General features: G+C 37.3%; 1 protein-coding gene across 2 annotated transcripts in view; it reads left to right on the top strand.

Moving 5' to 3' along the window:
• Window positions 1–23,007, top strand: part of LRRIQ1 (leucine rich repeats and IQ motif containing 1) — a 225,161-nt gene that overhangs the window by 70,976 nt on the left and 131,178 nt on the right. For both annotated transcript variants that reach the window (XM_070507201.1, XM_070507200.1), the window contains 2 exons: window positions 1,043–1,116; window positions 4,572–4,665. In XM_070507201.1, coding sequence (XP_070363302.1) covers window positions 1,043–1,116; window positions 4,572–4,665 — 168 coding nt within the window. The remainder of the gene's footprint in view (window positions 1–1,042; window positions 1,117–4,571; window positions 4,666–23,007) is intronic.

Below are 23,007 nucleotides of genomic sequence, written 5' to 3'. Positions count from 1 at the left end.
TTTATAGGGGGTATTAGTTCAGAAGACTTTTGTATTTGTAGTGAGAATATGTTTTATACAAAGAGATTTTTGTCTTGTTTAAAGATTTAGATAAACTCGCTTAATTTTCATTTCCAGGTAGCTAGAGTAATGTGACATTATGTTACAAAGTAAGTGTAGACTGTCTTAGTCGGAAATGCAAATTAAACTAATTTTCCCTTCATAGCTTTTGCTTCCAATGATGGGAATATTTTGGATATCATTGGCACTCCTTGCTTGAATAAAGCTTCTTAGTGACAATTATGTCTTAGAAAAAGATAGAAACTTTTAAAAAGTACAAAGTTCATTATTATTAGAATTTAGATATGCATGAATTAATAATGAATATTAATTTTAAATGTTAATATATTTTTGCCAAATTTAAGTCCATTCTATTGATATGAAACATTTCCTATAATTGTGTTCCTCAGATGCATATTTCAAATTTAGAAATAACCCCAGTGTAACTTTCTACTTGTAATACTTTCAATATAGTGAATAAAACATTTTTTTAATTAAAAAGCAAAACTAGTTACTCTAATCAGTTATTCTGTCAAAAAGTGAGAATAAATACGTTTTATGTTTTTATTACTTAATGGCTTGTTATATGTGTGAGCCAGAAAAAAATACTCAGACAATATAAATTCTCTGTATATTTAGCCTTACACAAAGACAAAACAAAACGGCAAGAGCAGAAAATCTACTTATTTTTATTTAAAGACTGAGTACACATTGAAGTCCATGATATTTGATTGGAATTGGCAATTCCTTTCTCTTTAGAGATGCATATAAATCTTCCATTATAGAATACTTAGAATTTTAGAATTACTGCATTTTTAGTAAGTACTGTTAATAGATGTTGCTATAATTGCATTTTATTGTACAAATACAATTGTATATATAACTACATACAATTGCCTATCTTTTATAATTGTGTTCTAAAAATGTATTATTATATAGTTACATCAATAGTGTTAAGGACATTCTAATTTAAAATTTTTATGTATTCTATTTTTGTTTTCAGCTTAACAAAAATCATACCACTTTTTCATTTTATTTCTTTGGAAAAACTAGATGTCAGCAACAATTGTCTCTCTGGTAAGTTTAGAATAATACATAATTTTTTTAAATAATAGGCTTTTGATTTTACTTTTTAAATATAGTAAGAAGTTGTTTTGGGTAAATGTGTTAATGGCATTCACAAATAAAATATCTATACAGTAAGATGTAAGGGAGGAAAAATTTCTCCTCTACTCTCTTAGGGTCTTAGGCCGGGCCTAAGAATTAAAATAACAATAAGACAAACATAAGAAAAGAATACAGGTTTTTAATTTTTTTTTTTAACATGTATGCGGGAATTCTCACAAGAAAAATAAAGACCTCAGGAAGCAGTTAGAATTAAACACTTATGTAGTGAGTTGGACAAAGAGTAGTAAATTGTGAAAATATGACAAGGCAAAGGAGCTTGGGCTAAGGTAATTAATTGGATGTACAAGTGACTAGGAAATAAAGGTTAGTTTAACAAGTTTGCATACATTTCTCTTGGCCTTGACTTCCTGTCCTTGAGATAAGAATGTCTTCCTGGGTCCCACCCAGTGGCATAGTGGTTAAGTTAACGCTGTCTGCTTCAGCAGCCCGGGGTTTGCCAGTTGAGATTCCAGGCGGAACTACGCGCCGCTTGGCAAGCCATGCTGTGGCAGGCATCCCACAAATAAAATATAGGAAGATGGGCACGGATGTTAGCTCAGGGCCAATCTTCCTAAAAAAAAAATGTCTTCTGGTATGTGGAGGATATCTTTAACATGGGAATTTCATCTCCTGCTTTTAAGAGGAAGAAGGAGGTCAGAGTGTTGTTCTTGCATCTGTGTTTTTTAAGCACCTTTAACTAAAACTGTCAATATGCCAGAATGGCATATTGGGGTGGCGTATTCTGAACTCCTTCAAAAGCATGGTGAAATAATTCAATCAAAATTTTCTTTCCACTTTTAAAATCAGAACACTTCCATATCTTTCTGGTAGACCTGGGCAAATGTCACAATTACATTTATATTTAAAATTCATGTATCTTTTACCTATGAAATAAATAGCCTAATGAGGATGAATAAACAAACTTGTCTAAATTGTTGCCTCCTAACAGGTATAGAGTAGGCACCCATTAAAAGTTTGTTAAATTGAAGAATGATGAATTGATTTGGTTGACTAACTCCCCCCAAAATTTCCCCATCCCCATTCCCAGTCACTTCCTTCATAGAGACAACCACAGTTCTAAATTTGTCATGATAAGTTAAACTGTTCTACATCTTTATATTAATGAGATCAAACAATACGTTCTCTTTTAGCTTTCTTTACTCAGCATTCATGTGACATTCCACCATATCAGTAGGTTTTTTTTTCTGAAGTGTAGTCTATTTCATGAATATATCACAATTTGTACATTCTCCTGTTGATTGATATTTTAATTGTTTGCAATTTTGAGCTACTATCATTATAAAGTTCCTATGGAAATTTCTGGTACAAATCCTTTTGTGGACCTATGTTTTCAGTTCTCTTGGGTAAATATATAAGAGTATAATTGCTGGATAATAGAGTAGGTCTATGCTTAACTTTATAAAAAACTGAAAAAACTGTTTTCCAAAATGCTCATAATGTTTTACATCTGCACTAGCAATGTAGGAGAGTTCTGATTGCTCCGTTCTAGAGGGTGTTTAGTGTTTCATTGTGTCGTCTCATAATGATTTTAGTTTGATTTCCCTGGTGAATAATAATATTAAGCCTCTTTGCATGATTTATTGATGATTTCTGCATATTCTTTTGTGTCTGTTCAAGTGTCTTAACCATTTTTAAAATTTAGTTGTCTTTTTCTTATTTATTTGTATAAATTCTTTATATATTCTGGATGAAATTCTTTGGCAGATATGCTTTGTAAACATTTTCTCCCAGTCCCTCTTTTACCTATTAATTGTATTAATGGCATCCAGATGAGCAGAAGTTTTCAATTTTGATGAAACTTAATTTATCATATTTTAATAGTTACTGTTCTGTGTGTCCTTTGTAATGTTTTTCTACCTCCAGATTGAGAACAGGATTTTCTATGCTCTCTTGCTTTCTTATAGAAGTTTTGTACTTTTAGGTCTGTGATCCGTCTCAAATTAATTTTTTGAATGGTGTGAAGGGATGAGTTCAGTTTTTGATAGGGATATCCAGTTGTTCAGCAACATTTGTTGAACAAGCTTTTATCACCATTGAATTACTTTGGTGTCTTTGTCAAAAAATTGATTTACATTTGGCTCACTTTGGGATGTGTTTCTATTAACTGCTTTTCTCTTAATGATAAGATCATATTTTTCTATTTTTTATATGTCTAGTAATTTGTAACTATATGTTGAACCTTATACAGAATACAGTTTACTGAGTCTGGACATTGTTGTCTTCCTTTTAAAGGGTGTTAAGTTTACTTCTGGCAGGCAATTGGATGGATAACTGATGAATAATTTTGTTTCTATCAGCCTTAATTTCATTCTCTCCTAAGACAAGTCTTAGTGCATGCCCCTACCCCAGGGCATTGTTTTCACTCCTAATGCATAGTCTTTCTGGATTTTAGCTCAATCTCTGAGATGCTCAATTAGATCTTATTCTGGCTGGGATGAAACTCCAATGTCTTTCACTGCTGCGTGACCTTTAGTGTCATTATTCAGCCTTAGCCCTACAGCAGGGATCTCTGCTAGGCTTTTCAGATTCTTGCCCTGCTGGTGTAACACCTAGCACTTGTTCAAGGACCCGCAGGGAATCCTCACATAAACTTCTGCCAACTCTCCCCGCCCCCGACATATACACACACAGCTTCTTCTCAATACTTTTTGCCATAAATTCCAGCTTCAGTTCTAATCTTTGCCTCCTCACTCAGCAAAAACACTTGGGTCTCCACTTCCCGCTCTGAAGTGATAAATTGCTCTCAGGCAGAAAGCCATTGTGATTGGAGGTTTACCATGTGTGTTTCTTTTATCTCAGTCAGGCTTATAAATAGGTACTTCCTATACATTGTCCATTTTTATGATTGTTTTCTGTGGGAGGGCAATTCCAGTATAAATTCATCTGTAATGTACCTTAGATTGACCTACTATTTTAACTTTTAAAGGTATAACAGATCCATGTAATTCTATTTAGGGATATGTTCAATTATACTACTATTCTATTACTTTAGATTTCACTTTTTCAGATTTTGTGCTTATAATCTGGCATGAACTGTTCTAAGCCCTTTATACACATTATCTCATTTAATTTTCACCCTGCGAGATAGATATGAACCTCAATCGTAAAGCAGCTGTATGATTTGCATAAGTTCACACAGCTGCTATATCCTAGAAATAAATATTCTGACAGCAGAGTTGGTGTTTTTAATACAGTCTCCTTTTAATAGCATATCATATTCTGCAGAATAAATAACTTTTGTTCCTTTTCTTTAATATCTAACCAATAAATAAAATGGTCACTGACATTATTTTTCTTTATCTGTGATACCTTTCATAGTGATTTTTATTGTTTACTTTCTGTAGATCTTACAAGTACCATAAAGTGGTTTGATGCGTGCTATTCTCTCCGTGAATTATCTCTCACTGGAAACCCACTTCTTCAGGAAATAAACTGGAGGTAAAGAAATATTGTTGTACCATATGTGCATACTTTATTATAGTTGCAGAAAACAATTTTTTTCCATTTTATTTATTTATATATTTTTAATTTTAATTTTTGTTTTTATAGCAGTAATATTAGATTATAACCTTATATAACTTTCAGATGTACGTCATAATATATTTCCAATCTGTGTAGACTACATCATGTCCACCACCCACAGACTAATCATAATCCACCACCACACATGTATGCCTAATCACCCCTTTTGCCCTCCTCCCTCCCCACTTCCCCTCTGGTAACCACCAATCTAATCTCTGTTGCTATGTGTTTGTTTGTCATTGTTTTTATCTTCTGCTTATGAGTGAGATCATATGGTATTTGACTTTCTCCCTCTGACTTGTTTCACTCAGCATAATTCCCTCAAGGTCTATCCATGTTGTTACAAGTGGCTGGATTTCATCCTTTCTTATGGCTGAGTAGTATTCCATTGTGTGTATATACCACATCTTCTTTATCCATTCATCCCTTGATGGGCACCTAGGTTGCTTCCAAGTCTTGGCTATTGTGGATAATGCTGCAATAAACATAGGGGTGCATATATCTTTATGCATTTGTGTTTTCAAGTTCTTTGCATAAATACCCAGCAGTGGAATAGCTGGATCACATGGTAGATCTATTCTTAATTTCTGAGGATGCTCCATATAGCTTTCCATAGCAGCTACACCAGTTTGCACTGCCACCAGCAGTGAACAAGTGGTCCCTTCTCCCCACATCCTCTCCAACACTTGTTGTTTCCTGTCTTGTTAATTATAGCCATTCTGATTGGAGAGAGGTGATACCTCATTGTAGTTTTGATTTGCATTTCCCTGATAGTTAATGATGTTGAACATGTTTTCATGTAACTGTTGGCCATCCATATATCTTCTTTGGAGAAATCTCTGTTCAGATCTTTTGCTCATTTTTTAATTGGGTTGTTGGTTGTTTTTGTTGTTGAGACTTATGAGTTCTTTGTATATTTTGGTTATTAACCCCTTATCTGATATAGGGTTTGCAAATATCTTCTCCCAATTGTTAGGTTGTCTTTTTGTTTTGTTGATGGTTTCCTTTGCTGTGCAGAAGCTTTTTAGTTTGATGTAGTACCATTTGTATATTTTTTCTTTTGTTTCCCTTGCCTGGTCAGACATGGTACTTGAAAATATGCTGCTAAGACCTATGTCAAAAGCATTCTGCCTATGTTTTCTTCTAGAAGTTTCATGGTTTCGGGTGTTACACTCAAGTCTTTAATCCATTTTGAGTTGTTTTTTGTGCACGGTGTAAGATGATGGTCTACTTTCATTCTTTTGCGTGTGGCTGTCCAGTTTTCCCAACACCATTTATTGAAGAGACTCCCCTTTCTCCATCGTATGCTCTTGGCTCCCTTGTCGAATATTAGCTGTCCATAAATGTGTGGGTTTATTTCTGGGCTCTCGATTCTGTTCCATTGATCTATGTATCTATATTTGTGCGAGTACCATGATATTTTGGTTACTGTGGCTTTGTAGTATATTTTGAAATCAGGGAGTATGATACCTCCAGCTTTGTTCTCTTCCCTCAGGATTCCTTTGGCTATTTGCAGTCATTATTGTTCCATATAAATTTTAGGATTCTTTGTTCTATATCTGTGAAAAATGTTGTTGGAACTTTAATAGGGATTGCATTGAATCTATAGATTGCTTTAGGAAGTATGGATATTTTAACTATGTTAGTTCTTCCCATCCAAGAGTATGGAATATCTTTCCATTTCTTTGTGTCTTCTTCAATTTCTTTCAACAATGTTTTATAGTTTTTGGTGTACAGATCTTTCACCTCTTTCATTAAGTTTATTCCTAGGTATTTTATTCTTTTTGTTGCAATTGTAAATGGGATTGTATTCTTAATTTCTCTTTCTGCTATTTTGTTATTAGTGTATAGAAACACAACTGATTTTTGTATGTTGGTTTTATATCCTGCAACTTGACTGTATTCATTTATTATTTCTAAAAGTTTTCTAGTGGATTCTCTAGGGTTTTCTACATACAAAGTCATATCATCTGCAAATAGTGACAGTTTCATTTCATCTTTTCCAATTTGGATCCATTTTATTTCTTTTTCATGCCTGATTACTCTGGCTAGGACTTCCAATACTATGTTAAATAAGAGCGGTGAAAGTGGGCATCCTTGTCTGGTTCCTGTTCTTAGAGGGATAGCTTTCAGTTTTTCTCCATTGAGAATGATATTTGCTGTGGGTTTGTCATATGTGGCCTTTATTATCTTGAGGTATTTTCCTTCTATACCCATTTTATTTAGAGTTTTCATCATAAATGAATTCTGCATCTTGTCAAATGCTTTCTCTGCATCTATTGAGATGCTCATGTGATTTTTCTTCTTCATTTTGTTAATGTGGTGTTTCATGTTGATAGATTTGTGGATGTTGAACCATCCCTGCATCCCTGGAATGAAACCCACTTGATCATGATGTATGATCTTTTAATGTATTGTTGTATGCAATTTGCTAGTATTTTGTTGAGGATTTTTGCATCGATGTTCATAAGTGATGTTGGCCTGCAATTTTCTTTTTTTGTGTTGTCCTTGTCTGGTTTTGGTATCAGGATAATGTTGGCTTCATAGAATGAGTTAGGAAGGCTGCCCTCCTCTTCAGTTTTTTGGAAGAGTTTGAGAAGGATAGGTATTACATCTTCTTTGAATGTTTGGTAGAATTCTCCAGGGAAGCCATCTGGTCCTGGACATTTATTTTTTGGGAGGTTTTTGATTACTGTTTTGATCGCCTTACTGGTGATTGGTCTATTCAAATTATCTGCTTCTTCTTGATCAAGTTTTGGAAGGTTGTATTATTCTGAGAATTTATCCATTTCTTCTAGATTATCCAATTTGTTGGCATATAGCTTTTCATAGTATTCTCTTATAATCTTTTGTATTTCTGAGGTGTCTGTTGTAGTTTCTCCTCTTTCCTTTCTGATTGTATTATTTGAGACTTCTTTCTTTTTTTCTTGGTGAGTCTAGCTAAAGGTTTGTCAATTTTGTTTACCTTTTCAAAGAACCAGCTCTTAGTTTCATTAATTTTTCTATTGTTTTTTTAGTCTTTATTTCATTTACTTCTGCTCTGATTTTTATTATTTCCTTCCTTCTGCTAATTTTGGGCTTTGTTTATTCTTCTTTTTCCAGTTCCTTTAGGTGCACTGTTAGATTTTTTATTTGGGATTTTTCTTGTTTGTTGAGATAGGCCTGAATTGCTATAAACTTTCCTCTTAGAACTGCTTTTGCTGTATCCCATAGATTTTGGAATGTCATATTTTCATTTTCATTTGTCTCTAGGTATTTTTTTGTTTCTCCTTTGATTTCTTTTTTGACCCAATCATTGTTCAGTAGCATTTTGTTCAATCTCCACATTTTTGCGGCTTTTCTCATTTTCTTCCTGTAGTTGATTTCTAGTTTCATGCCTTTGTGGTTAGAAAAGATGCTTGGTGTTATTTCGATCTTCTTAAGCTTATTGAGACTTGTTTTGTGGCCTAATATGTGATCAGTCCTGGAGAATGTTCCATGTGAATTTGAAAAGAATGTGTATTCTGTCGTTTTATGGTGGAATGTTCTATATATATCTACTAAGTCCATCTCATCTAATGTGTCGTTTAAGGCCAGTGTTTCCTCATTGATCTGTTTAGATGAATCTGTCCATTGGTGTAAGTGGAATGTTAAAATTCCCTACTATTATTGTGTTACTGTCTATTTCTCCTTTTATGTCTGTTAGTAATTGCTTTATATATTTAGGTGCTCCTATGTTGGGTGTGTAGATATTTATAAGTGTTATATCCTCTTGTTGGATTGTTCCTTTTATTGTTCTGTAGAGTCCTTCTTTGTCTCTTGTTACAGTTTTTGTTTTAAAGTCTATTTTGTCTGATATAAGTATTGCTACCCCCACTTGCTTTTCTTTGTCATTTGCATGGAATATCTTTTTCCATCCTTTCACTTTCGGTTTGTGAGTATCTTTAGGTCTGAAGTGTGTCTCTTGTATACAGCATATATATGCGTCTTGTTTTTTTTATCCATTTGGCCACCCTATGGCATTTGATTGGAGCATTTAGTCCATTGACATTTAAAGTAGCTATTGATAAAAGTGTATTTATTTCCATTTTGTTACTTTTTTTTCTGGGTGTCTTAGTAGTTCTTCTCTGTTCCTTTCTTCTTCACTTGCTCTCTTCCCTTGTGGTTTGATGGCTTCCTTTAGTAATATGCTTGATTTCCTTCTTCTTACTTCTTTGTTTACATATTATAGTTTCTGGTTTGTGATTACCATGAATTTCCTATATAATATTCTACATATATAGCAATATTTATTGAGTTGATAGTCTCTTTAGCTTGACCTCTTTCTAAAAGTTCTACTCTTTTAATCCCCTCCTCCCACATTTTATGTTTTTGAAATCATATCTAATCTTTTGTTTTGTGTGTGTCTATCCATTACCCTCTTATTGTAATAGGTAATTTTAGTCCCTTTGTCTTTCAACCTATATATCATCTTCATAGGTGGTTGATCTGCTACCTTTACTATATTGTTGCCTTTACCAGTGATTTTATTGCCTATTTTTTTTGTTTTTGTTTTTTTTTGATAATTTTCTTATCCCTATTTGTGGTCTTCTCTTTCCCACTTAAATAATAAGTCCCTTCAGTATTTCTTGTAGAACTGGTTTCTTGGTGATAAACTCCTTTAATTTTTGCTGGTCTTGGAAGCTCTGTATCTGTCCTTCTATTCTGAAAGATAACCTTGCTGGATAGAGTATTCTTGGCTGTAGGTTTTTTCCTCTCAGCACTTTATATGTGCACACCACTGTCTTCTAGCCTGTAGGGTTTTGGCTGAGAAGTCCACTGATAGCTGTATGGACTTTCGTTTATATGTCACTTGTTGCCTTTCTCTTGCTTCTTTTAGGATTGTCTGTTTATCTTTAATTTTGGACATTTTAATTATAATGTGTCTTGGTGTTGGGCTCTTGGTGTTCATCTTCTTTGGTGCTCTCTGTGCTTCCTGTACTTGGATGTCTTTTTCCTTCCTTAGGTTAAGAAAGTTTTCAACTATTATTTCTTCAAATAGATTCTCTGCCCTTTTGTCTTTCTCTTCTCCTTCTGGGACACCTATACTATGATTGTTAGTGCACTTGATATTGTCCCAGAGTTCCCTTAGACTGTTCTCATTCGGTCTCTTTTTTCTATCTGTTCAGCATGGTGATGTCCTCTAGTTTTTCTTCCAGCTCACTGCTCTGTTCTTCTGTATCATCTACTCTGCTATTGAGTCCTTCTAGTGAATTTTTCATTTCCAGTATTGTAGTCTTCATTTCTGATTGGTTCTTTTTTATATTTTCCAATTCTTTGTTGATGTTCTCACTGTGTACATCCAGTCTTCTCCCAATATCAGTGAGCATCCTTATGAGTTTTTGTTTGAACTGTTTGTCAGGTAAATTGCTAATTTCTGTTTCATTTAGTCCTTTTTCTGGGGTTTTGTCCTGTTCCCTTGCTTGAAATGTCTTTCTTTGCCTCCTCATTTTGCCTCTTTCTCTGTTCTTATATCTGTGTATTAGATGAGTCAGCCTTGTCTCCTGAGCTTTGAGAAGTGGCCTTATGTAAGAGATGCCTTTTGAGGCTCAGCAGTGTGCTTCCCTCTCATCACCAGTCCAGATGATCCAGAAGTGACCCCTGTGTGGGCCTCTGTGTCCTTCTGCTGTGGCAGGGTTGCTGTTACCTCAGGTACCCAAGGAATCTAGTCTTTCCCTCCCTGGCTGGCTGTTTGTAAATTGTGTTTGGGGAACCCCAGCACCATCGGCTGCAAGGTCTAGTGGCACACTCCTGTTGCAGTTTTCCTGTTAATTGAGTATGTACACAGTGTAACTGGTTGCTAGGCTCAGGGGCTTACGGTTGCTGTAGGCCTCAGGCCTGCAAGACTGTTGTCAGCTCTCTTAGGATTGCAGCTGGATGGGGCTGACCCCAGGCACAGGAGCAACCAGTTGTTTCAGACTTTGGAAGATGGAGTCAATCCTCTTTGTGGCTGATTGTGAAGCACAGGTCTTTTGCCACTGATAAGCCCCACCCCCCACAGGTCCACACACACTGTCAACACAGCCCTGGACTGTGCACACTTCCTGACCCTCTGGAGTGTACCCAGTTGCCCCACTGCAGAGGCCCCAACCTCTTCACCAATGCCCCCCACAATTCACCTGGTCCTCACACAGGCCCTGCCCCACAGAGGTGGACACAATCGCCTTCTTGTAGAGGATCAAGGCACCCAGTCTATGCAGGCTGACAAGTAGCCTGAGGGCTTACTGTTGGGTGGGGCCAGTCTTTAGGGCAGGCTTCCTGCCCTGGCTGAACTGGATTAAATCTGCACTCTAGTGGGTGTGGCAGATCCCTGGACTATCAGGCCAGGGGAAGAACTTCAGTGGTGTCTGCCAGCATCGTGTCAGCACGCATGTACTAGGTCACAAAAATGGCCACCACCAAAGTCTCAGTCTCTGGAGAGGTCTTACCTCTAACTGAGATGCACCCAGAGCCTACCAGATAAGTCTCTTTTCACCAAAGGACTGCAGCTGTCTTTTTGGTGATTTTAGGTTGCTCTCTGAGATGGGTGAGTTTGTGTGTTGGCCCTTCAAGAGCTAGGTTTTTACAGCTTTCCTCCAACAGCTTTTCTGGGGGTATCCCCCATTGCAGTTAACTGCCAGCAAAGCCAGATAGTGGGACACTCATCTCAGTTGTGTTGAGTCTGAAGGATGCTTCTAGTAGTAATGGGCCCCCCTCATGACCTCACTCCTCCAGGGAGGGCTGCGTATCTTCCGGTGGCTCCCACTCGGCCAGCTGTGAAGGTCTGCAGCTCGCAAAGATGGGTTTTTCCTCTCCAGAAGGAATTTCTGCCTCTTCCGCCTCAGTCAGGACTGTCCCTTGTTGTGGGGGTTCTTTTTATCCAGTTTTCAGTTCTCTCTCCGGGGTAATTTTTCCAAGGATAGTTGTAACCTGGTTGTGTTTGTGGGAGGTGGTGAATTCAGGGTCTGCCTATACTACCATCTTGACGAGATCTCCCAGAAAATATAATTTGATGAAAATTGTCCTGTGTATATTGATTGCTTGGAAAAAATTAATGAAAAATAATTTAAAAGTTATTAAAAACAAAATAGTTTTGTAAAAATAGTTTAAAAAATATCTTCAGGGGCTGGCCCCATGGCTGAGAGGTTAAGTTCAACCACTCCACTGCAGTGGCCCAGGGTTTCACTGGTTCGGATCCTGGGCGTGGACATGGCACTGCTCATCAGGCCATGCTGAGGTGGTGTCCTACATGCCACAACTAGAAGGACCCACAACTAAAAAAATATACAACTATGTACAGGGGGGATTTGGGGAGAAAAAAGCAGAAAGAAAAAAAAAAACGAAGTATGGCAACAGTTGTTAGCTCAGATGCCAATCTTTAAAGAAAAAAAATCTTCAGCCTAAAATATTTTATTGGATACACATGAACTAATGCAAATTTGAATGATAATTCTGATCCATACCATTGATTGTGTGACAATTTTAGTATGTTGTTAACTTGACTTTTATATTTATAGAAAAGACATTTCTTCGGAAATAATTTTTGCAAGTCATCTAAATCACATAGGTTTCTACTTAAAATTATTTTCTTTGTGCCAGTAATTTGATTTTGTTTTATTTTCTTAAAAGGGAAAGTTGGTGTCTGTTAAAGTATGTGTTATAAGCATGTGTGAATTCATGCCTCTCTTTGGAATTTTGCAGGACCTAGGTGTAAATGAAGAAAGACATTTTGTAACTTTTTAAAATGAATTTTCTTCTTTAAAAAAGTTTCTCTAATCTGAATCGCTCATATTATGCTAACACTGTTTTCCCCAAATTGACCAACATCTTTTTTTATAATCAGGTTTTTTGAGATAATTTACATGTAATAAACCTCATCTGTTTTGTTTGTGGGTGTAAATATTTTGTAAAGCCCCCATAATCAAGATACTGAACATTTTCATTACTTCACAAAATTACTTCATGCCCCTTTGCAGTCAATCTCCTCTCTCAGTACTTTAAAATGTCTTTCCACTGTCTCATGGTTCTCGTTGGTTCTGATCAGTCTGCTGATATTCTTGTCTTCATTCCTCTGTCTCTGGATACTTTTAATATTTCCTCTTTGTCAGTGGTTTTCAGCAATTTGATTATGATGTGCTTGGTGTGGTTTTATATGGATTTTCTCTGCTTAGGATTTATAGAACCCCTTGGATCTGATAGAGTTATAGTTCTATAAAATTTAGAAATTTGGGGAACATTATTTTTCAAATGTTTTTTCTGCTTTCTTCCTATCTTATCCTGCTAGGAGTCCAATTTCACCAATATTAGACCTTGATATATCCCAGAAGTCTCTATTGCTCTGTTCTTACGTTTATTACACTTTTTTCTGCCTGTATTTCACTCTTAATAGTTATTGCTATGTCTTCAAGTGCTCTATTTTCTTTTTATGTATCTACTCTGATGTTAATCCTATCCAGACTATTTTTCAGTTTATATTTTAGATATTGTGTTTTTCATCTCCAGAAGTTTTATTTGTCTTTTTTCTTGACATTTGCAATTTCTCTCCTATTTGTGCTCATGTTTTCCTAAATCGTCTTGAACATATGAAGACTATGTATAATAGCTATTTTAACATCCTTGTCTACTAGTTCCATCATCTCTATCATTTTGAAATCTATTTTTATTATTTTTTTTTCTGATTATGGGTCATATTTCCCTGCTTCGTGCATGCCTGGTCATTTTGATTGTATTCTGGACATTTTAAATTTTATATCGCTGATTTCTTAATTTTGTTTTTTCCTTTAAATAACATCTATTTTGTTTCTTTTGTGCAGCAGCTAAGTTACTTAGAATTAATGAGATGCTTTCAAAGATTGCTCTTAAGTTCTATTAGAGAAGTCCCAAAGAAATCTTTAGACTAGTGCTAATTTAGCCCCACTACTATGGTGCCAACTTTCTGAGTATTCTCCCTGATGCCTCTTATATGTATCCTTTCAACTTGGGCTGATGAGAATTATTCCCAGCCCTATGTAAATTCCTGTAATTTTCCTGCCTTTCACTTTCCACTGGATCTTTCCCTGGGCCTTAAGTGATTTTCTCTCACACATCCTCAAATCTTTACTTATTTACCCAGGTCCAGGTGAATTACATCCCAGAATACTGAAAGACTTTGCATATGTCCACTTTGGAATTTTCTGGTACTGATGATGATTCTGTCCTAAACTCTTGTCTCTTTTTATATCTAGCAGCATTCATTTGTTACATGGTTTGATGTGATTTATTGTACATTTGACATTTGTATCATGTTGGGTCATGGGTTTATCAAGGTAGGTGAGTTTGGCAACATGCTAAGTGTAAGGAAAGGCAAACATCTGTTAAAATTCAGGTAGGAAAAATCTATTTCAGGATCCTTAGAGTTTGGAGCAAGTCAGCAAGTCTTCTCAATTTGACCAGGTAGTGAAAATACAACATTTATGAACAAATGTAGACAAAGAAGAATGAATAATTGAAAAAAAGGTTGTTGTGACACCTGATCATAGGTCAGAAGCACTTGACTATTTGTCCTGATTTGGTTTCTCTCTGATGTGTGGCCATAACCAGGAAGATCCTGGTGCTGATCACTTCAGAGGAAAATAAGATTTATTACAGAAGAATCAATGATCTAGTTATGTTTGAAATTCCTATATCTGACTTAATCTACCTGTAGAATAAGATAAGAGTCTAGGAAGTACTCTCTTTTTCCTCCCTTGTCTGAGGCCTCTGCATACCTCTGACACTCTTTCCAGATGCATTGGTTTCCTGAATTTGTTATTTTGTCTTTGGTTAAGAAAATAGCAGCATTTTTACAACAAGTCAAACACCTGTGTGATTTGCTACTAGTTGATAACTTATGTATCACAGAAGAGTTATTATCTTTGCCTGAAAGTCTATTTTTCTTTCTTTTATCTTCAAAACTCAGTTTCCACATAAATTCCTAATATTACATTGTTTTTTAAGGTAACCTGGTATGTTTCCACATGTTTTAGGATAGGACTTGTCAACTTCTTGTTTAGAAACATCTTTTTCCAAGTGCAATTTAAGCTGTGTAGCATAGAGGAAAGAATATAACTCAGTGCAGTGGTTCTCAGAGGTCTATCTTCAGACCAGCACTCCACCATCACCTGGAAACTTGTTAGAAATGCAAAATCTTGGCCACTGTCCAGACCCCCTGAATCAGAGACTAGGGGATGATGCCCAGTAATCTGTGTTTTAACAAGCCCTTTGGGTGATTCAGTGCACACTAAAGTTTGGAAATCACTGTTTTTTAAACAAGGATATCCTACTCCTGCCCTATATTGTGTGATCCTGGGCAAATAACTTAACTTTCCTATGTGTCTGAATCCTCTTGGCAAAATGAGGATAATAATAGTACCTAGCTTATGGGATAATTATGAGAATTGAATGGGATAATACACATATTTTGTTGAGAAAACTTCTGGAACATAGTAAGCACGCAAAAATCTACTATTTTCCATTACTAGGCTAACCAGACTATATATTGGTTCTTACTCAGTCACCAAGTATTTACTCTATGCTTGCTATATGCAACCAGTGTCCTAACATATTGAATATCATAAAAGAAATTCAATGTAACCCATGATTTCAAGTCATTTTTATAATCTTGTTAGGTATAGAAAATGTATGTAAAAAAATGGTAACCATGAAAACTAATAATGATAGCAAACAGTGGTATAGTATTTACTTTGTTCCAAGCATTGTTCTCATTTAATCCTCACGATATGCCTGATGAAATTGCTGCCTAGTATCCCCGCTTTGTAGTTGAGGAAACTACATGAAAGCATTGCATAGGAGTGCCTCTCACATAGCACACTTAATAAATGTTAGCCACTCTTTTTAAAGAGCTATGGAGAAATTTTAAATAGTTGTGTGAAAAGGAAAATAGTGTTTGGGGAATATTGTTTTCAGAAGCAAAGTGATAAGAGATTAGGGAAAAGTGGCCAAACTAAACGAGAGTTCAGGCATTAAAAAGGGCTAAAGTGAGAAGATCCAAGATGGCGCCATGAGTAGTCCTCTTTGTCTCTCCCCCTTCGAGTCTACAATTATTTGGACACTTATTGCTTGACAAAGGATATCCAGACAGCATCTCAGGATGTCTGAGAGACCCACGCGACTATACATCGGAAGGCGGATGGACTTTCCTCCAGGAGGATGTGGAAATAGGTGAAAACTCTCCGACCCCGATGAGCAGCCTAGTACCCGCAAGCGGCTTTCTTCCAACGGACGCCCCCAGAGGATCTACACACATCTAGGGCAGGAGCAAGCACACAACAGAGGAGCGACGGTGGAAACAGGTGACCAGAACCCTACCTAAACCCACCGCAATTACTCCTAAACGCAGAGGGAAACTTTGGAGTTGCACACCTGAGCCTGCGGGGAGAGTCTCTCCCCCCCATTGGCGGGGAGTCCCCGCCGGGTGTTCGCAGCGCCTGGAGGGTCCCAGAGAGAGTCGCTGAGGGTACGGAGGTCTCCCAGCTGCCGTTGCCCACCCTGTGGGACTAGGGATTGCCGGAAATCTCGGAGAGGACCGGGGCTGGGGGAACTTTCAAAGGCCAGCTCTGCGACCCGGACGGGAAGCGCCGGAGTTCCGCCCGGGCAGCAGACAAAACTCTCTGTCTGCCATTAGCAGAGGGGCCACGCCGAGCATTCACGGCTCCGGGAGAGGCCCGGAGAGAATCCCAGAGGGCGGGGCGACCCCCAGCTGCCGTTGCCTGCCCCGTGGGTCTAGGGATAGCCGGAGATCTCGGAGAGGACTGGGGCTGGGGGGAGTTCCAGAGACCCAGCTTCCTAGCCTAGGGGGAAACCCTACAGGCTCACAGCAGCCTTAGGGAAAGCCTCTGCACAGCACCAGTAGAAGGCACCCAGCCACCAGCCACAAAGCTGGAAGACCCCAGGGCAAAAGCAGCATAGCCAGGTGAACTAACCACAGACTGTAGAAGATGCCAATAGCTCTCCTACGACCCATAGAGGACAAGTGAGATTTTGTGGGCGCCGACAGCAACGGAGTGACAAATATAAGTGATCCCACCCCTGGCCGCTGGAAAAGCCCATAACACCGTTGCAGACCCCAAGGAGAGAGCATATCTAGGTGGGCTGCAACAGTAGGCGCCAGCAGCCTGAAGCCCCCCTGTGACGGCCCCCACAGCAGAGGAGGGAATCCAAAGGGCCACTGTGGCTACGAGGAGGGGCCCAGGCCCAGTTAGCAACTGCGGACAGGGTTCCTGGTTGGTGCAGTATAAACAGCTGCTCCCCCACCACAGCAGCTGAAACAAGTGAAAGGAGCAACTAAACTCTATCTCCATGCGGAGGCACAAATCAACAACATCAAGCAATATGAAAAAATACATTAAATCTCCAGAACAGAAAGAAAATAACAAATACACAGAAAACAATCCCAAAGAAAATGAGATATATAACCTAAATGATGATGACTTCAAAACAGCCATCATTAAAATTCTCAATGAGTTAAGAGAGAGTTCTGACCGTCAACTCAACGAGTTCAGGAGCTATGTCACAAAAGAGTTTGATACGATAAAGAAGAACCAAACAGAAATATTGGAAATGAAGAACACAATAGAGGAGATTAAGAAAAATCTAGATGCTCTGAACAGTAGGGCCGATAATATGGAGGAAAGAATTAGCAATTTGGAAGATGGCAATATAGAATTGCTGCAGGCAGAGGAGGAGAGAGAAGCAAGACTAAAAAGAAATGAAGAAACTCTCCGAGAATTATCAGACGCAATTAGGAGATGCAACGTAAGGATTATAGGTATACCAGAGGGAGAAGAGAAGGAGAAAGGGGCAGAAAGCCTATTCAAAGAAATAATGGCTGAGAACTTCCCAAATCTGGTGAGGGAGATGGATCTTCAGGTGACAGAAGCCAATAGATCTCCAAACTTTATCAATGCAAGAAGACCAACTCCACGCCATATAGTAGTGAAGCTAGCAAAAGTCAACGACAAGGAGAAAATACTAAGGACAGCCAGGCAAAAGAAACTAACCTACAAAGGAACCCCCATCAGGCTATCAGCAGATTTCTCAGCAGAAACTTTATAGGCTAGAAGAGAGTGAAATGATATATTCAAAAATCTGAAGGACAAAAATCTACAGCTGAGAATTCTCTACCCAGCGAAAATATCCTTCAAATATGATGGAGAAATAAAAACTTTCGCAGATAGACAAAAATTAAGGGAGTTCATTGCCACAAAACCTCCTCTTCAGGAAATCCTCAGGAAAACCCTCATTCCTGAAAAATCCAAAAAAGGAAAGGGGCTACAAAACCTCCTCTTCAGGAAATCCTCAGGAAAACCCTCATTCCTGAAAAATCCAAAAAAGGAAAGGGGCTACAAAACCAAGAGCAGAGGAGATAAGTAGAAGGACAACAACAGAGAGTAGCAGCTCTACATCAGAACAGATTAAACCATGGGACGAGAAACAAAGGAAACTGAAGAAAAGCGGAAAACAAGACACAAAATGGTAGTGGTAGGCCCCCACATCTCAATAATCACTCTAAATGTAAATGGATTGAACTCCCCAATCAAAAGACACAGAGTGGCAGGATGGATCAAAGAACAAGATCCAACAATATGCTGCATCCAGGAAACACACCTCAGCCCCAAAGACAAACACAGACTCAGAGTGAAGGGATGGAGAACAATACTCCAAGCTAATAATGAACAAAAGAAAGCAGGTGTCACTATACTAATATCAGACAAGGTAGATTTCAAAGCAAAACAGATAAAGAAAGATAAAGAGGGACAGTATATAGTGATAAAAGGGACTCTCCACCAAGAAGACATAACACTTATAAATATATACGCACCCAACACAGGAGCACCAAAATTTGTAAAGCAACTCTTAATAGAACTAAAAGAAGACATCAACAACAATACAATAATAGTAGGGGACCTCAACACACCATTAACACCAATGGACAGAACATCCAGACAGAAAATCAACAAGGAAATAATAGAATTAAATGAAAAATTAGACCAGATGGACTTAATAGATATATATAGAACACTTCATCCAAAAACAGCAGGTTACACATTCTTCTCAAGTGCACATGGAACATTCTCAAGGATTGACCATATTTTGGGAACCAAAGCAAACATCAATAAATACAAGAGAGTTGAAATAATATCAACCATCTTTTCTGATCATAATGCTATTAAACTAGAAATCAACTACAAGAAAAAAGCAGAGAAAGGTGCAAAAATGTGGAGACTAAACAACACGCTTCTCAACAAACAATGGATCATTGAAGAAATTAAAGAAGAAATCAAATTTTATCTGGAGACTAATGAAAATGAGAACACGACATACCAAAACATTTGGGATGCAGCAAAAGCAGTCCTAAGAGGGAAATTCATCGCAATACAGGCTCACCTCACTAAACAAGAAAAAGCTCACGTAAGCAACCTCAAACGACACCTAACAGAACTAGAAAAAGAAGAACAAACAAAGCCCAGAGTCAGTAGAAGGAGGGAAATAATAAAAATAAGAGCAGAAATAAATGATATTGAAACAAAAAAGACAATAGAAAGGATCAATGAAACAAAGAGTTGGTTCTTCGAAAGAATTAACAAAATTGACAAACCCCTAGCCAGACTCACCAAGAAAAGAAGAGCGAAATCGCAAATTAATAAAATTAGGAATGACAGAGGAGAAATCACAACAGATACCAATGGAATACAAGAGATCATAAGAGAATACTATGAAAAACTATATGCCAACAAATTGAACAACCTGGAAGAAATGGACAAATTCCTAGAGTCCTACAATCTCCCCAAACTGAATCAGGAAGAAATGGAGAATCTGAATAGGCCAATCAGAAGTAAGGAAATAGAAACGGTAATCAAAAACCTCCCCAAAAATAAGAGACCAGGACCAGACGGCTTCTCTGGAGAATTCTACCAAACATTCAAAGAAGACTTAATATCTATTCTCCTCAAACTGTTCCAGAAAATTGAGAAAGATGGAGAACTCCCTAACACATTCTATGAAGCCAACATCACCCTGATCCCCAAACCTGACAAGGACAACACAAAGAAGGAGAACTACAGGCCGATATCACTGATGAACATAGATGCAAAAATCCTCAACAAAATTTTGGCAAACCGATTACAGCAATACATCAAAAAGATTATACACCATGATCAAGTGGGATTTATACCAGGGACACAGGGATGGTTCAACATCCGCAAGTCAATCAACGTGATACACTACATCAACAAAATGAAAAACAAAAACCACATGATCATTTCAATAGATGCAGAGAAAGCATTCGACAAGATCCAACACCCATTTATGATAAAAACCCTCAGTAAAATAGGTATAGAAGGAAAGTACCTCAACATAATAAAGGCCATATATGATAGACCCACAGCCAACATCATACTCAATGGACAAAAACTGAAAGCCATCCCTCTGAGGACAGGAACAAGACAAGGGTGCCCACTTTCACCACTCCTATTCAACATAGTACTGGAGGTGCTGGCCAGAGCAATTCGGCAGGAAAAAGAAATAAAAGGAATCCAAATAGGTAATGAAGAAGTAAAACTCTCGTTGTTTGCAGATGACATGATCTTATATATAGAAAACCCCAAAGAATCCACAGAAAAACTATTAGAAATAATCAACAACTACAGCAAAGTAGCAGGGTATAAAATTAATGTGCATAAATCAGTAGCATTTCTATACACTAACAATGAACTAACAGAAAAAGAACTCAAGAACTCAATCCCATTCACAATCACAACGAAAAGAATAAAATACCTTGGGATAAACTTAACCAAGGAAGTGAAGGATCTATACAATGAAAACTACAAGACTTTCTTGAAAGAAATTGACGATGACATAAAGAGATGGAAAGACATTCCTTGCACATGGATTGGAAGAATAAACATAGTTAAAATGTCCATACTACCTAAAGCAATATACAGATTCAATGCTATCCCAATCAGAATCCCAAGAACATTCTTCCCAGATATTGAACAAACAATCCTAAAATTCATATGGGGCAACAAAAGACCGCGAATTGCTAAAGCAATCCTGAGCAAGAAAAACAAAGCCGGCGGAATGACAATCCCCGATTTCAAAACATACTACAAAGCTACAGTGATCAAAACAGCATTGTACTGGTACAAAAACAGGTCCACAGATCAATGGAACAGAATTGAAAGCCCAGAGATAAAACCACACATCTATGGACAGCTAATCTTCGACAAAGGAGCAGAGGGCCTACAATGGAGAAAAGAAAGTCTCTTCAACAAATGGTGCTGGGGAAACTGGACAGCCACATGCAAAAGATTGAAAATTGACCAGTCTTTTTCACCACACACCAAAATAAACTCAAAATGGATCAAAGACCTAAAGATTAGGCCTGAGACAATAAGTCTTTTGGAAGAGAATATAGGCAGTACACTCTTTGACATCAGTTTCAAAAGAATCTTTTCGGACACTGTAACTCCTCAGTTGAGGGAAACAATAGAAAGAATAAACAAATGGGACTTCATCAGACTAAAGAGCTTCTTCAAGGCAAGGGAAAACAGGATTGAAACAAAAAAACAGCTCACTAATTGGGAAAAAATATTCACAAGCCACTTATCCGACAAAGGGTTAATCTCCATAATATACAAAGAACTCACACAGCTTAACAACAAAAAAAAACCCGATCAAAAAATGGGCAGAGGACATGAACAGACATTTCTCAAAAGAAGATATGAATATGGCCAATAGACACATGAAAAGATGTGCATCATCGCTAATCATCAGGGAAATGCAAATCAAAACTACACTAAGATATCACCTTACACCCGTTAGATTGGCAAAAACATCCAAAACCAAGAGTGACAAATGTTGGAGAGGTTGTGGAGAAAAAGGAACCCTCATACACTGTTGGTGGGAATGCAAACTGGTACAGCCACTATGGAAAACAGTATGGAGATTTCTCAAAAAGTTAAAAATAGAAATACCCTATGACCCAGCCATCCCATTACTGGGTATCTATCCTAAGAACCTGATATCAGAAATCTCAAGAGTCCGTTGCACCCCTATGTTCATCGCAGCATTATTTACAATAGCCAAGCCGTGGAACCAGCCTACATGCCCAGAAACTGATGATTGGATAAAGAAGATGTGGTATATATACACAATGGAATACTACTCAGCCATAAAAAAAGACAAAATTGGCCCATTCACAACAACGTGGATGGACCTCGAGGGTATTATGTTAAGCGAAATAAGCCAGTCAGAGAAAGACGAACTCTATATGACTCCACTCATAGGTGGAAATTAGTATATTGAGAAGGAGATCTGATCGGTGGTTACCAGGGAAAAGGGGGGGTGGGGGGAGGGTACAAAGGGGGAAGTGGTGTACCCACAACATGACTAACAAAAATGTACAACTGAAATCTCACAAGGTTGTAATCTATCATAACATTAATAAAAAAAAAACCCATAAAAAAAAAAGGGCTAAAGTTAAGTAGTAGGAGTGGCCCTCGATTATAGTACAGATCCTTCTAATTCAGAACTGAAAGTATATATATATACTTCTATCCCTTGTAAGTAGTAGACACCCAAAATTATTTGTTGAAGGAATACATTACAGAATTTAATTACATTATAATGTGTAAAAGCTTGAAAAAATGCATGTTTCAGCCCCTTTAATTTTTCTATTGAATTTATTTAATTTTATTTTAGTGATTGAAAATGTTATTATCTATAAATTGACAATTGATATTATTGTTGATTTGTAGTAATTATCAATATCGGGAATTCTAAAACAGGAGTCCTCAGACTTCTAGGGAATGATAGTGTTTATCAGATACTCCAAGTGTCCTGAGAAAATATTATGACAAATTATTATAGAAAATATCAACTATTAGTTAGTCAAATCATAGGGGATCAGAAATTACAACTATTTAAAAATTTTGTGTATATGTGAAGAAGCCCTCTAAATATGTTTCTAGACTTCTTGCCGGCTGGGTGGACTCCCTCATCTGGAATAGAAGCAGTCAAGGTCCCCAACCAGATGCATTGGCTGAATTTCTGGGGCTGTGCTTCTCTTACTTTGGGATTTAAAGTACTAATCCCAAGTTTTGGGCCCACATATCTAGGAGCCAGATCTCAGAGTGAAATTTACCATACAAAAAGAAGAGTATAATTATGTCAAAAAGACTGTACTTGGCAGGTGATATTATTTATAAAGAAAATATCTGATGG

The sequence above is a fragment of the Equus asinus genome, chromosome 4 (genome assembly GCF_041296235.1).
Source record: "Equus asinus isolate D_3611 breed Donkey chromosome 4, EquAss-T2T_v2, whole genome shotgun sequence".
NCBI classification, from domain to species: domain Eukaryota; kingdom Metazoa; phylum Chordata; class Mammalia; order Perissodactyla; family Equidae; genus Equus; species Equus asinus.
The sequence above is the reverse complement of the archived record's forward strand: the minus strand, read 5'-3'. Positions and strand labels throughout refer to the sequence as shown.